Source organism: Hydra viridissima, unplaced genomic scaffold (assembly GCF_058129835.1).
Source record: "Hydra viridissima isolate aposymbiotic clone 2 unplaced genomic scaffold, HvirCarnegie_v1 scaffold_3, whole genome shotgun sequence".
NCBI classification, from domain to species: domain Eukaryota; kingdom Metazoa; phylum Cnidaria; class Hydrozoa; order Anthoathecata; family Hydridae; genus Hydra; species Hydra viridissima.
This window is the reverse complement of record NW_028324302.1, coordinates 20,599,287-20,613,303: the sequence shown is the minus strand read 5'-3', so window position 1 is coordinate 20,613,303 and position 14,017 is coordinate 20,599,287. Positions and strand designations below refer to the sequence as shown.

The 14,017-nt window shown below is 28.3% G+C and overlaps 1 protein-coding gene and 1 long non-coding RNA gene across 2 annotated transcripts in view; one reads left to right on the top strand and one right to left on the bottom strand.

Moving 5' to 3' along the window:
• Window positions 1-14,017, top strand: part of LOC145180677 (uncharacterized) — an 83,942-nt gene that overhangs the window by 12,677 nt on the left and 57,248 nt on the right. The window contains exons 10-19 of the mRNA XM_090082091.1: window positions 289-402; window positions 778-842; window positions 2,406-2,604; window positions 3,181-3,225; window positions 3,747-3,785; window positions 3,928-4,404; window positions 4,964-5,002; window positions 5,252-5,743; window positions 6,054-6,083; window positions 6,187-6,687. Coding sequence (XP_089938217.1) covers window positions 289-402; window positions 778-842; window positions 2,406-2,604; window positions 3,181-3,225; window positions 3,747-3,785; window positions 3,928-4,404; window positions 4,964-5,002; window positions 5,252-5,743; window positions 6,054-6,083; window positions 6,187-6,687 — 2,001 coding nt within the window. The remainder of the gene's footprint in view (window positions 1-288; window positions 403-777; window positions 843-2,405; window positions 2,605-3,180; window positions 3,226-3,746; window positions 3,786-3,927; window positions 4,405-4,963; window positions 5,003-5,251; window positions 5,744-6,053; window positions 6,084-6,186; window positions 6,688-14,017) is intronic.
• Window positions 9,807-13,380, bottom strand: LOC149891388 (uncharacterized). Its single transcript, XR_016450705.1, has 4 exons — window positions 13,308-13,380; window positions 12,613-12,700; window positions 12,173-12,334; window positions 9,807-12,083 (listed from the first exon to the last, which is right to left on the bottom strand). It is a non-coding gene; the product is annotated as an uncharacterized LOC149891388 (long non-coding RNA).

Below are 14,017 nucleotides of genomic sequence, written 5' to 3'. Positions count from 1 at the left end.
TGCTAAGACTTGAGTTTTGATTGCCACTCAGCTTACTGGTTTTGAGCCATTTTTTTTTATCTTCATTATTTCAATATTTTCATATCATTTCAAGCCATTTCAAGTTGTAAAAAGAATATTTAAAGTAGATTGTGCACATGAAATTTTATGGGTTATTTTAAAAGTAGTTTTATAGCTTTCTTTTTATGATAAAAAGTTCCTAAAAATAAATAGAGTATATTTATGAAAGCATTTTTCATTCTAGAAAGTAGTAGCTATAACATCTAAACTAGAAATTAACTTGTTTAGGAACCATTCTGCATGAAATGCTTCATGCCATGGGTTTCTTACATGAGCAACAGCGCTGTGATCGTGACAGTTACATTGAAATTGTGAAGTCAAATATTGCTAATGCTTTCGGCGGTATGGTTTTGAAATATAAACTTGCAAAAGTTATTTGCAGTCTTATCATATATTTTATCAGTAGCAGTCAAAGTTAATATAAAAATTTTAACCAAGTAATTTTTTTCAGTTTGTTCTTTGTAACTTAGCTAAACAAAATTTTTAATGTTTTTCAACAGGTTGTTAATTTTACTATTATCATTTATTTATTATCTTTCAAGAAAACCTATGTTGACTGCATACTTCAGAGCTAATTAAGAAGTGTAAATATTATTGATTATTCTTTTAAATTTGGATTTACTGAATTGAGTTTCCTAAAACTCATCTTTGTGTAAAAACCTTATATTAAAAAAGTTCGTATGAGTGCATTTTAAACATTTACTACTTAATATGTAGATATCGATGAATCACTTGCACAATTTGAATGCATGTATTCTGTGACACAGACACACTATTCTTCAGTAGGAATTTTATGTTAAAGATATTAATTTTTTTTTAACATTTTTTTGATGTTAATAAGAAGTAAAAGTAAAAAGTTGCCTTTTTGCAAGATTCTAATATAAGGTAACACCCTATAAATAAAATTTCAGACAAATTTTAATTGCATTTATTATGTAATTTGATTCATTCACGCAAAAAACCTTTATACTTATTTGGAGGAGGATTTTATAATCTATTTAAATTTAATTTAATTAAGTTAAAAATATTATTTAAATATTGAAAATAAAATGGTCAAAGTAAAGGACCTCGAAAAAACTATGGAAATTTTTTTCCAAAAAAAGTTGAGAAAAAGGTAAAGTGTTTGTTGCTAAGCAGTTTATGGAATGGGGTTTACTCAGATCAACTGCTTACAATAAAATCGTAAAATTGGAGAATAGATCTCTAAAAAGGAAAGTTGGAAGTGGTCGAGTTGCTAAGGTAGCTACTAAAGAAAATGATCCAAAGATTGCTGCATTTTTTGAAAATAAGTCAGGGTACTCCCAAAAGAAAGTAGCTCAAGTTTTTAACTGTAGTCAAACTCGAATTTCCCAAGTATTAAAAACAATGACTAACATTTGAACTTTCAAAAAAACAAATTATCCAGATTGTAGCCATCAGCAGAAGAAAGCTATGCGTCCTAAATGTCGTAAGTTGTACAAAAATTATAAAAACTTGGATTTTGTTAAGGATAATGAAAGCTATTTTACCTTAAACAATAGCACATTAGCTGGTAATGATAGGTTTTATGCCGCTGATCCTTCTCAATGTTCTGACCAAGTAAGATACAATTTTCGTAAAAAGTACGAGGACAAGCTCTTAGTTTCTTATTGCATCAGTCCCCGTGGAATAAGTCCTCTTTATATTCATCACAGTAAGCAGGCAATCAACCAGTACACTTATAAAGAGATACTAGAAAAAAACTTTACTTCCTCTAGTATCAGAATATTATAAAAAACACAATAAGTTTATCTTCTGACCTGATATAGCTCAATCACACTATGCAAGGTCGGTCATCTACTTTTTAAAATTGAAAAAAATCAAAGTTGTACCAAAAGATATAAACCCAGCTAACATTCCAGAAGTAAGTCCAATTGAAAACTTTTGGGGTGATTTAAAACAGCTAGTGTATGAGAATAATTAGAGAGCTGAGAATTTGGAAGAGCTTGAAGCAAGAATTAGATATTGTTATTCAAAGATGAATAAAGAAATTTTCCTTACTCAAATAAAACATCTTTCAAAAAAACTTTATATTATTGCTAAATATGGTATTTGAAATAATTATTTTAATATATTTATAAACTACCTATACTAACATATTAACAGTTGAAATATTAAATAATAAAACTTATTAGTTCTTAAAGTATCAGTTTTTAAATTTAGTCCAAAATTTTATTTATGAGGTGTTACTTTTGTCAAAAAAAATGATAATTATTTACTGATGTTGTTTAACTCATATTTAAGTTTAAATTTAAGATTTAAGTGTTGATATTCTTCATCTGCATTCAAAAATACATGTATAAGTTTTAATCCATAATTTTCTTTAGCCATATGATGTTTTCTCAATAATGCACTATGATTTGTGGGCTTTATCAATTAAAAAAAAACGCACTGCAAACACTAAAACAATGAGATTGAAGCCAGAATTTATGAATTTGACAAAAGACATGGAAGAGCTAATTGGTAAAATAGGCAGAATGAGTGACACAGATAAGCAAGAGCTTAATACAATGTATGGATGCATTGGTATGTGAATGCTATGAATATTTATTTATCTATTTTTTCATTTCTTTCATTAGAGAATGATGCATCTGAATTTGACCCTTATTTGTTTTTGTGTATTGCAAGCATATGCAATTTATTTTAAAGATTAGGTGTTTTAAATTTTAACAAGATTGATCAAGCAGTTCTTGACACGCAGCATAAAGAAATTGATTATAAAAAACTTGTTTTGGAAACAATAAATGCTTATCCAAGAATAACCATGAAAAGCTAGCCTATTTACAGTAAATTGCATCTAAGAATGATAAAAATAGTTTCTAAGCAATCAAGAAAAACTTGGTTTTGGCTATTGCATGCCAATTAAGAGCCAACTTGTCTTTATTACTAAACTAAATTTTAGGTGCTTTAAAAGATTAGTATTTGCACCAACAACTAAATGACTTATTTTTAAGAGCGATTCCACTAACCTTCATAAACCAAAACAAGATTCTTTACAGTATCTATTGTAGTAAATTATTGATTAAAGTTGTTTGGTGACAACTGAGATTATTTTGTGCAAGTTCAATATATGTAATCTGTTTTGTCAATCTTATATTTTAGATCCAACATGTGTTGTTTCTTGTAATGGTACAAATACATGTGCTCGTAAGTTTTTATTTTCTCAACAGTGAAACTTTTTCATTTTTCCTGTTAAAGGTATTGAACTTGTCTATTGTTTTAAAGGATTTTTCTATTGCATAAATCTTCAGTTTTAATTTTTAAGTTATTAAGTTTATAAGTTATTGTTTTCACCATTCCGTTATAAAAATCAAGATCAAACTATAAACAGTAGCATATCTCATTTCTGAATAAGATACTGTGGTGGCTAAGATCTAAAATGTCTGAATTTAGCTTAAAATTGTCTTAAAGATAGAAAAAATACATTAAGATGTATTTTTTCAATCTTTAAGACAATTTTAAGCTAAATTCAAATACATTAAGATGTATTTTTTCTATCTTTAAGATAGAAGAATTTTTTCTGTCTTTAAGATTTTTTTTTTGTGAAGCCTATTTATTGAAAATTTATTCATTAAATGTTTACATTTTCTGTGTTTTTGATTCCTAATAGATCTCATTTACTTTTAATGAAACCTTGTTGAAATTTTTATAAATAATCTTTAATTTAGCACTTCCGCCAACTGCAAATGATAAAATGCAAGCTGAAGGTATCTTTTTATGAACATAATTTTGGATTTCTTAAGCTATTTTTTCTGTCTGGTGACAGGTAATAATCCCCTTCTAATTCAATAACTATCCTAGTGAGTATTTTATTATAGAAGTTTTAATATGATACTATATTTTTTCTAGCAAGAATTGTTAAAGAACCAACTTATCTTTTTCCTGGCAAAATGATTGCAAGTATACTAAAACTTGAAAAAGAGTTCCGTGTTTTTCTAAAAATTCATCCCAATAGTTTTGCTGAAAGCTTGCACAATGTCATTCATTTAACTGTTGGATCTGATAAAAATAACCACGGCACAGATGTTCTAGGAGTATGGTTTTCTGATGCTGGTGATGGTAGTTTGAAAATCACTGTACCAACAAAAGATGAATATTTTGAAGGTGACCCTGTTCCTAAAAGTGAATGGTGTACAATTGATATTTGGCAAGAGCGAGAAAATGGAAAATACAATTATACTATTAAAATTAATGCAGAAACTGTTTATTCTGAAGAAAATGTAAAGCCTCGAACTTTTGAAAATGTACAAGTTTATGGGTCAAATCCTTGGGATCTGGTGCAAGATACATACATATCAAGCATGTTTATTATAAATGGAAAGAGAGGTATCTGATAATTTTCTTTTTGTAGAGAGAAAAAAAAAGTTGAATGTGCTTTTTTAAATTACTTGCTGAGGGAAATTCATTTGGTTGGTATCATTCAAATCTTTAATAATATATTTTAGTAATATAATGTTGTTAGTCGTGATCATTTCTTCTGAATTTAACTCAAATTTAAAATATTAAGGATAATTTTTTTTAGAAAAGGGAATTCACTACATATGTCACCTACTTAAATAAATGTCATACGTTTCTTAACGTTTCTTAAATGTTTCTTTCATTTAAATATCTAAAATAATTTAAATGCTTTGTATAAGTGACTTCATCTGGAAAACATTTATTTTAACACAACATCCATTTAACTGCCACTTCAAATTACAAACTATCTTTCATTTATGTCATTCCAACTTTTTATTCTTTAATATTGATAAAATTTCTTTTTTTGTTTGTGCTTCCTTAGTTTGTCTTCACATTGCAAACAACTTCATTTGAATTCATCTAAAAACCTAACATTATAATAATTATCTTTTAAACAAGTATAAATTTTCTTCTTCGCTGTATTTAGATACACCAACTTCAATCGATCTTACCATTAATCCAACAGGTAAATATATATTTAATCAAATATTCAAAGTTAAGGTCAAACTTATTGTTAACAAAGTGTTTTTACTAACACTTAGCATAACCTTATTTTAACCATTTTATTCTAATAAAATATTTTTTGTTGTTCGATGTTAATTTCTTTTTCTTTTAATTAAATTTTAATTAAATAAAAAAGTTCTTTGAGTTATTTTAGGGAACTCAAGACTACAATTTCTAAATGTTTTTTCTCTATAATAATTTTTTATTTCAGATGAAGTTGCTATACTATCAAAAAAAGAGCTCTGCGAGAACGAGGTCATTGCAACATTGGCTGTTTTAGAAAAAGCATACACTGTATCCTTCAAACTAAAACCTCTTTCATACTCCCGAGAATGGGAAAGTGTTCTCCATTTAAGTAAGGGTCAAAATTATGGTGAATGTGGTGACCGAAATCCAGCTGTTTTTTTTCATAAAGATGGTTCTGGTAGACTAGCCATCTTCTCTGCTATAAGTGGAGAAGTTAATTCAGAATTTATTACAAAGGAGCCCCTTCCTCTCAATGAATGGTCGAGCATTAAAATATCGCAGCAGTTAACCAACGGTGTCTATATGTACAGTATTGATATTAATGATAAAAATTTATATCAGATAGAAAATAATGACCCCAGAAATTATAAAGATGTGAAGGTTTACATTTCGGATCCCTGGTATACTTCACATGACGGTGACATAAAAGAGTTATACGTTTACAACGGAAAAGAAGGTTGTTTCTTTTAATTAGCTTTGTTGAAAATAAGTTTCTCACCGCAGTTCTTTTTTTTTTTTTTTAAAGTTAAGATGGTCTTTATACAATAATTAGCAATTTCAATTACTGGAAATAAGGGGAAGGGTGAGGGGGGGGGGGTTTGTGCTGTGAATTTGTGTACAAAAATGTTAAGAGAAATGTTGAACTCTTAAAAATGTTTTTGTTTTTGTTAAAAATCAGATACTTAATGGGTAAAAGTAAATAAATTTTTTTGCATAAAGATAATATTTTTTTATTATTTTAATTTTTTTTCGATTATTCTCAACAGCGAACTTCGATGCTGTAACACAACCTAGAGGTATGGCTATATTAGTAACTACATCGAAATTTTTCATTAAGATTTCTATGAACACTAAGGGGTCGGTATCATGCCATATGAAATAGCTTCTTACCTATATTAGATAAATTTGACAATGCGACTGAACGAAAGTTAAAAGGAAGTGGACTGGTTGCAACTATGAGCGTCTTAAATTCGACTTTTTCATTGTCCTTCAAGCTAAAACCAACTTCTTATTCCGAAGGAAAACATAGTGTTTTTCATTTAATGCAAGATCAATATGTTGTTCAAGGAGCTAATAAGAAAATTGCGGCTTGGTTTCATGAGGATGGATCAGGAAAACTGGTATTTGTTGCTGGCTTTGCCAATAATGAAGCGAAGATAACGGAGTACGTAACAAAGGATCCTCTCCCTTTAAACACATGGTCATCTATCAAAATATCTCGAAGCAAAGCATCGTCTAAATATAAGAAATCCTATGATTACACCATTTATATAAACAATAAAACTGTTTTTACCGCCCCCACGGACACTGCTGAAACTTTTGAGTTCGTGAGAGTATATTTTAGTGATCCGTGGAATATGGCTCAAGATGGCTTCGTAAAAGATATCCAAATATCCAACGGTAAAATCGTTAAAATGTTCATATAAAATTTTGTGTTCATAATACGTATTTGATTTTACATGTTAATTTTTTAACAAATATTAAAGACTTCTCATCTCGTATATATAGTCTCTATTGTGTGTTTCTATCCTATAAAAGTTACGAAAGCTAGATCCTAACGTTTTTTCTTTCATGAAAGTCATCCTTTTCGATGGAATATTATGAATAATCTTTTTTATTTAGATTAACGGGCTGTGATCGTTTTGTGTGAGTGGAAATAACGAAACTTAACATTCAGTTGTGATGTGGTTATAAGATTCAAAACCTTTATGAAAGACATTTTTATTCAAAGATACAAAATATATTTAAACTGTTTTTAACTATATGTTGTTTATCCGTTCATGGGCGAATATTTTAACATAGTGCATATATATTCCCACGTACAGAATATTAAATTCCATCGTTAGGGGTTGAAATCTTGACTCAGAGTGCATAAGTTTTTGCAATAACTTGTTAAAGGGTAAATCTCGTAAAAAATTAACGAATAAATAACAGTGAAATAGTGAAAACTATATCAAAATGAAAAGTCATTACAACGTTTGAAATTTTTAGAACACTTCTACCTAACAATACACTGGTTTGCTGTGTCTGAAATACAAGAATAGCTATGGCAGCGTTAAATGCAATCAAAAATCCATGCCATTTATTCCTTTTTTTTTTTCAAATAAAATCATGTGTGTGTCTATACATAAATATATATATATATATATATATATATATATATATATATATATATATATATATATATATATATATATACATATATACATATATATATATATATATATATATATATATATTTGTGTATATATATATACATATATATATATATACATATATATATATTTGTATATATATATATATATATATATATATATATATATATATATATATATATATATATACACTGGCGAGCAAAAAAAAGTGAACAGCGACTGCTTACGCATAAAATGAAAGAGCTCTGGTCAGAAACTCATACAAGCTTGTTTATTTTTGTTCGTACTATCAAAGAATTTACGTTTATCTTTCAAAGAAAACATGAATAAACTTCTAAACATTAGATATGAATACAGTGCACGTTGTCAGCAAAATCTGTAGTTGATATTAGAGCGTGGGTGAAATAGGTCGTATTATCGCTATATTATTATTATAAAAAATAAAAGGAAAAAAATGTCTCCAAATAAAAGGTAATTTTTTTTTATTTTTATTTTAGTTATTATTTATGCCTCTAACTTATTTAAAACGAAAAATCCCCTTTAATTTTGATGTTATTGGATTCTTATGAAAAAAAAAATATTCATTTAGAATACATAGTTTATCATTAAATAAATATTTTCTTCATATATTACTCTAAAAATATTATCATTTTTCTTTCACAGAGGACCTCATTTAACAATGGAACAAAAAGGAATCATTGTTGGAATGAGTGCGTCCGGTAAATCGATACGCCAAATTATTCAAATTATGAAAGCTCAAGGTGTAAACATTAGTGTTGGTGGAGTTCACAAGATACTTTCATGTCAGAAAAACAATAAAACAACAGCTAGAAAAAAAGGTTCTGGCAGACCAAGAAAAATGACGGAAAGAGATTGTCACAAGTTAAAATTCAATGTTTTAAAAAATCGAAAAACCACTATGACGCATATCGCAGAAACTTTTACGTGTTCTGATGATAAAAAGGTTAGCCGATGGACAATTTCGAGGCGTCTTAAAGATCAGGGGTTCAAAATACACCCATGTAAAAAAGTACCTCTTCTTACAGCACGCCATAAAAAGGCAAGGTTAGCTTGGGTAAAAAATAATAAAAACACAGACTGGACAAAAATATTATGGTCAGATGAATCACGATTTTGTTTGCATTCAGATCGTCCACAGATGTGCATTAGACGTAAGAACGAACAATTAAATCCAGATTGTATTCACCAAACGGTAAAGGGTAATCTTGGAATTATGGTTTGGGGTTGTTTTTCTGCCAAAGGTGTGGGCAGATTGCATAGAGTCGAAGATGGATTACGAATAAATGCCAAAGAATACATTAGTATTCTACAAAATTCTTTGCTGCCCACACTGGAAGAATTAGAAGAGGATGAAATTAAATTTCAACATGACAATGCTACTTGCCATACGTCTAAACAAGTTAAAAAATGGCTCAAGGATAACAATATCTTCCTTTTTGAAAATTGGCCTGCCCAAAGTCCAGACCTTAATCCCATTGAAAATTTGTGGGACTATATGGATAAAGAGGTCCATAAAAATAATATTTCATCTTTGGATGATCTTTGGGCAGCCATAAAACAAGTTTGGGTTACGATACCTAACCGTTTGATAGCAAATTTAATTGAGTCGATGCCGCATCGATTAAATGAAGTGATGAAAAATGGTGGTGGCCACACAAAATATTAATTTTTTTTTTCAAAATGAGTCGTATATATGTGTATGTATATGTATTTAATATAAGCGATATGTTATATTTTATGTATTATATTTTTAATTGATTAATAATACATAATTTACTGAAAAATTGTACTGTTCACTTTTTTTTGCTCGCCAGTGTATATATATATATATTTGTATATATATATATATGTATATACATACATACATATATTTACAACTGTTTTCCCAGTAACGACCAGAAATTTAGTTGAATCTGCACTGATAAATGCTAATGGTACAATTAGTAAGACACGTGATAATAATGTAATTGTTTAATGATTTTCACAAACAAGAAAAGACCAGAAACAAACGCTAATTAAAAGATAACTGGTTGAACATATTTCAAACAGCCATAACGAAGAGGACAAAATAAAAACCATAACAAACTTTAAATAAAATTCACCGTTTATGCTAAGACAACTCTTCATTTAAGAAACATCTGCGGACACATAAAAATATCGGTTGAGAAATCAAGCAGATGCTGTTGGTATAATTTCATGAGCAGATTTTTAGGACAATTTTATTAAGAGAAAATATTTTAAAAATTTTTGCCAAAGATTTTTGGAGAAAACAAAAAGAAAAGCTTTTTAGGAAGATTTTATGGAAGAATTGATGAGACTTTTTGGGAGATTTTTAAAGAGACATTTTTTGGAAAACTTAGATGAAGAAAAAAATTACAAATCAGATGTAATTCAAATTAAATTTATGATATTTTAAATTTGTTTTTGACAAGGACCAACACCTTTTATTGTTATACAATATTAATATATTGTATAACAATAAAAGGTTTTACTGAATTTTTTGTGGTAAAATTTAAATTTGTTTTTAAGGTGCGTAGACAATATAAAGTGTTACAGTTGTGACCCATTTTTAAAGAAATAAAAAATTAACAAAAACATAGTCATTTTTACTTCCTACGTAAACTTAAACTATGCAAAAATTACAAATTTCTGCCGCCAACCTGCACGTGCGCAGATTTAAACAGAAACGGAACCCCGGCGCTACAAACAAATACTCAAATAAATGAAGGCACCATTCAGTTATCTTTCTAATCAACTGTTAAGTTCTGTTTTCAGCCTGATGCGATGTTCATTGTAATATTAATAGTAGAAGTAATAATAGTATTAATAGTAAAAGTAATAATAGCAATATTAACAGAATAATATCAAAAATAATAGCTAAAGGAACAATCGAACTTTAAGTTTAAATGGAATCAATATATTTAGAAAATACTCTTAAAGTAAAGTTGACATTTTTTTATTAGGAAAAAAATGTCAGTGATAAAACATATGAAATTACCTTTTAGAACTATTAAACTTTTGATAAAGAATAAAGTATCTTATTTAATTTAAAAGTTATCAGTCACGAGCTGATAACCATTATTTAAAATTTAGAATATCTCTTTAGAAAGTCAAACTTTACCTTTTTAAGCTCCCCAAACAACTTCCATAACAACGGTTGAATTTATCACTTTGTCCAAAAATGCTTTCCAAATGTAGATTTTTAAGCTAGAAAATGAACTGCTTGCAAAATGTATGCACAGGAAAACTTAGATCCAAAATGAGTCTTTATATGATGGGAAGGAGTACGGAAAACTGAAATTTGTTCCATGCTACATTTGATTTTTGCAGCATTCGACGCTATTGAAAACTTCAATATTGGCAGAAAACCATCAGAAGTTACTTTTAAAAATTTAACGTAATTCCTGGAAAATTTATGATGACTGATGGAAAATTTATGATGGCTGAAATAGAGAAAGTAAAATGCGTTTACACTGATCGTCATGTAAAATTCAATAGGAAGTAAAGTTGCAATAAAAAAAAACAAAGATGATAAAGAAATAAAAAAACTTCAACGAAATAACTATGCTACTGAGGGTTTTAAAATATTTTTCTCTTACCTTTATATCATGACGTCATTTTTAAACTTGAATTGCTGATTTTTTAACTTGATATTGTTTATTTTAACTGGCATTATTTTGTCTTGTAAGTTATTTAACCTGTTTTCGCTTACTTTTATTTTCGATTCTTTCGTCACAGTTATTTCAATTTTTAGTCATCCATTTTTAAACAAATTTTAAAAGATTGCAGACTTTGAGATAATGCGGTCTCACCAATCAAAAATTGCTAATATAAATATATCCTTGTAATGCTACTAGGAAACAAATAATTAGATTTAAAAACTTTTAACAGGTTGAATAGATCAAAATTGTTTTTTATTTTTAATCAAAGCTTAACTTTGAATACTTTATTAGAACATGAGATATTTTAGAAAACTGCAATATGCATATTTTCTCATTGTATTTGGATGCCACGACAGCATAGCTATCCATAAAATTCTATTTTGCTTTCTACGATCTTTTTTTTGATAAATTTTAACTTTGGCAACATGGTTTCAGTTCTGAAATGTTAATGGGGTATGCCACCTTAAATGATAAACGAACGGTATTATTATTATAATACACTCTCGATGCTAAAGACCTTTAATTTTAGTGATCGACCGGAATTCGGTTCGGATCCGATTTCCGGCCAAAATTACGGCCGGAACCGAAACTCCGGTTCCGGTTCTTGGTATATTTAAGATTTCGGTTCCGGCCGGATTTCCGGTTCAAAATGCTACCGAAAATATATATTATAAAGCTTTATTTAGCACAATACCGTTATTATCATTTTGATAAAAATGATTAAAAAATTTTTAAAATTATTAGTTAAGCTTGAGAATTAATGTAAATAAAACTTGGCTTTGTTTAAAAACTAATCAATTTTCCTGTTAAAATTAATTTTAAATTAACATTCATATCTTGTAATGTTTTCATCGCTATTCTTTGAGTTAAACTTATACCATTCTGATTCTTACCAGCTCATTTTCTTAAACATATTGCATTGTGTAATTGCTGCTCTATGCCTTGGGTTTCGGAAAAACTAAAAAAAAAAAATGCAAGTTTTAATTATTTTTACTATATTAATTTTTGTTTAAATTAGAACTAACTTTTTAAAAATATATTACTTACTATTCGGTTCCGGTTTCTGTTCCTGTTCCGGTTAGGATTTATTTTCGGTTCCGGTTCCGGTTAGGTATATTTAATAATCTATTACCGGTTTTGTTCCGGGTCCGGCAAAATCTCTGTTCCGGTCGATCACTATTTAATTCACACAACTCTATTGTGAAGAATCTAAATGTAAACGAAAGTCTATACAAGATACCTTTAGTATTTAACCAACCAAACTACCACTCAATATTTCGTATAACACCTAATATAAATTTAAATATAACAGTTGGTTTAGAGGCTTTATGAAGTGATTAATTAGTTTGTGAAGATCAACAAGCACATCTGTTAGAAAATCAGAAAGTCAATATTAGAATTAGCAGAAAAAAACTGGCGCAAAAGCAGTACACGTGATTAAAAAATTAAGACGGGGTGCTATCATTTTACAGAAAATTAAAGCATACCTTGCTGGAACAAGCGCATTCAAGACGTTTCAAAGATCTCTGAATTGGGCCTAGACGTTGTATGATATCTTTTCTCATAATGACAAAGCTACATTAAAAAGTAATTTTAAAGATGACTTTTAAGCATACTATTTTTTTAAAATTTATTCTTCATTTTTCTAAGTCTAATTTTGCAACTATATACTTTCTCATCAGCTTTCTAATTTTTTTTGTTTGTGATTTTACTAGTATATCAACGGCTAAGGTAAAGTAAATTAAAAGAATCATTTAACAATGAAAACAAAAATAATGACAGTAATTTGATTTTAAACACCAAAAAGATAAAATTAGAAGCAATTAGAGTACATATCATAATCATAACTTGCAAAACTTTTGGGCGATTAAAAGTTGGGTTTTGTCGTGAATCTTCAAGATGTAATTAGCGTGTGCTAAGGTGTTAATGTTTGTAGGTGCTAATGAGTGTAGGTGTTAATTTTTATGGGTGCTAATGAGTGTAGGTGTTAATGTATGTAATTGTTATTGCATTAAATGTGTGAAAATGACACGATTGTAAAAATGTATAAAAAGAGAGTGTATTTTGTAAAATGTATTGATTCGCAGTCAGATATAAAAAATATTATCAAGTTCAAAAAGTGACTCTTTAGTGTCTCAGGGAAAGTCTAAAGAATTCCCCACAGTTTTTCTTGTATACTTACTCATTTAATTACTGTGAATCTCGCGAATTTAAACAAACTTACTGCTCGGACTCTATTGTTTCAGCCGTGTGTTGGTAAAGTCTATTAGTTCAGTATTCTAAAGTGTTATTAAAGTAAAGACTTAAAGTTCAAACAAATAATACTTCTGAACACGTGAGGCTGCAAAACAAAATCTTAATACAATCAATAGTAGTATAATAATTTCGTGATTGAAATACAATTAAAATGATAATGATATTTACTATTGGTTCTTCTCGTTTTACGTCATAAATATTTATCTCTAGTGAATTTTTAAATATTTACAAATATAGTAACTTTATGCAACTAAGCCACTCAAAAATTTAAAAATCTCCGAAAAAGTCTCTTATCAATTCTTCCATAAAGGCTTTCTAAAAAAAAAAAATATAACTCCTTTCTGATTTTCTCCTGAAATTTTTTAGCAAAATATTAAAGAAATGTTTTAGCAAATATTTCTTTAACATTTTCTCATAAAATCTTCCCATAAAATTCTCTCTAAAAATTTTCTTATAAAATTATCTAAACAAAGTCTACTGGAGTTCTTCAACCGATCTTTTTAAATGCGCCCCCCCCCCCCCCAGATATTTCTTAAATGAAGTGTTATCCCAGCATAATCACTGAGTTTTATTTTCACGCTTTTTTAATATTTTTATTTCGACCTCTTAATCATGGGTCTTTGAAACAGGTTTTAC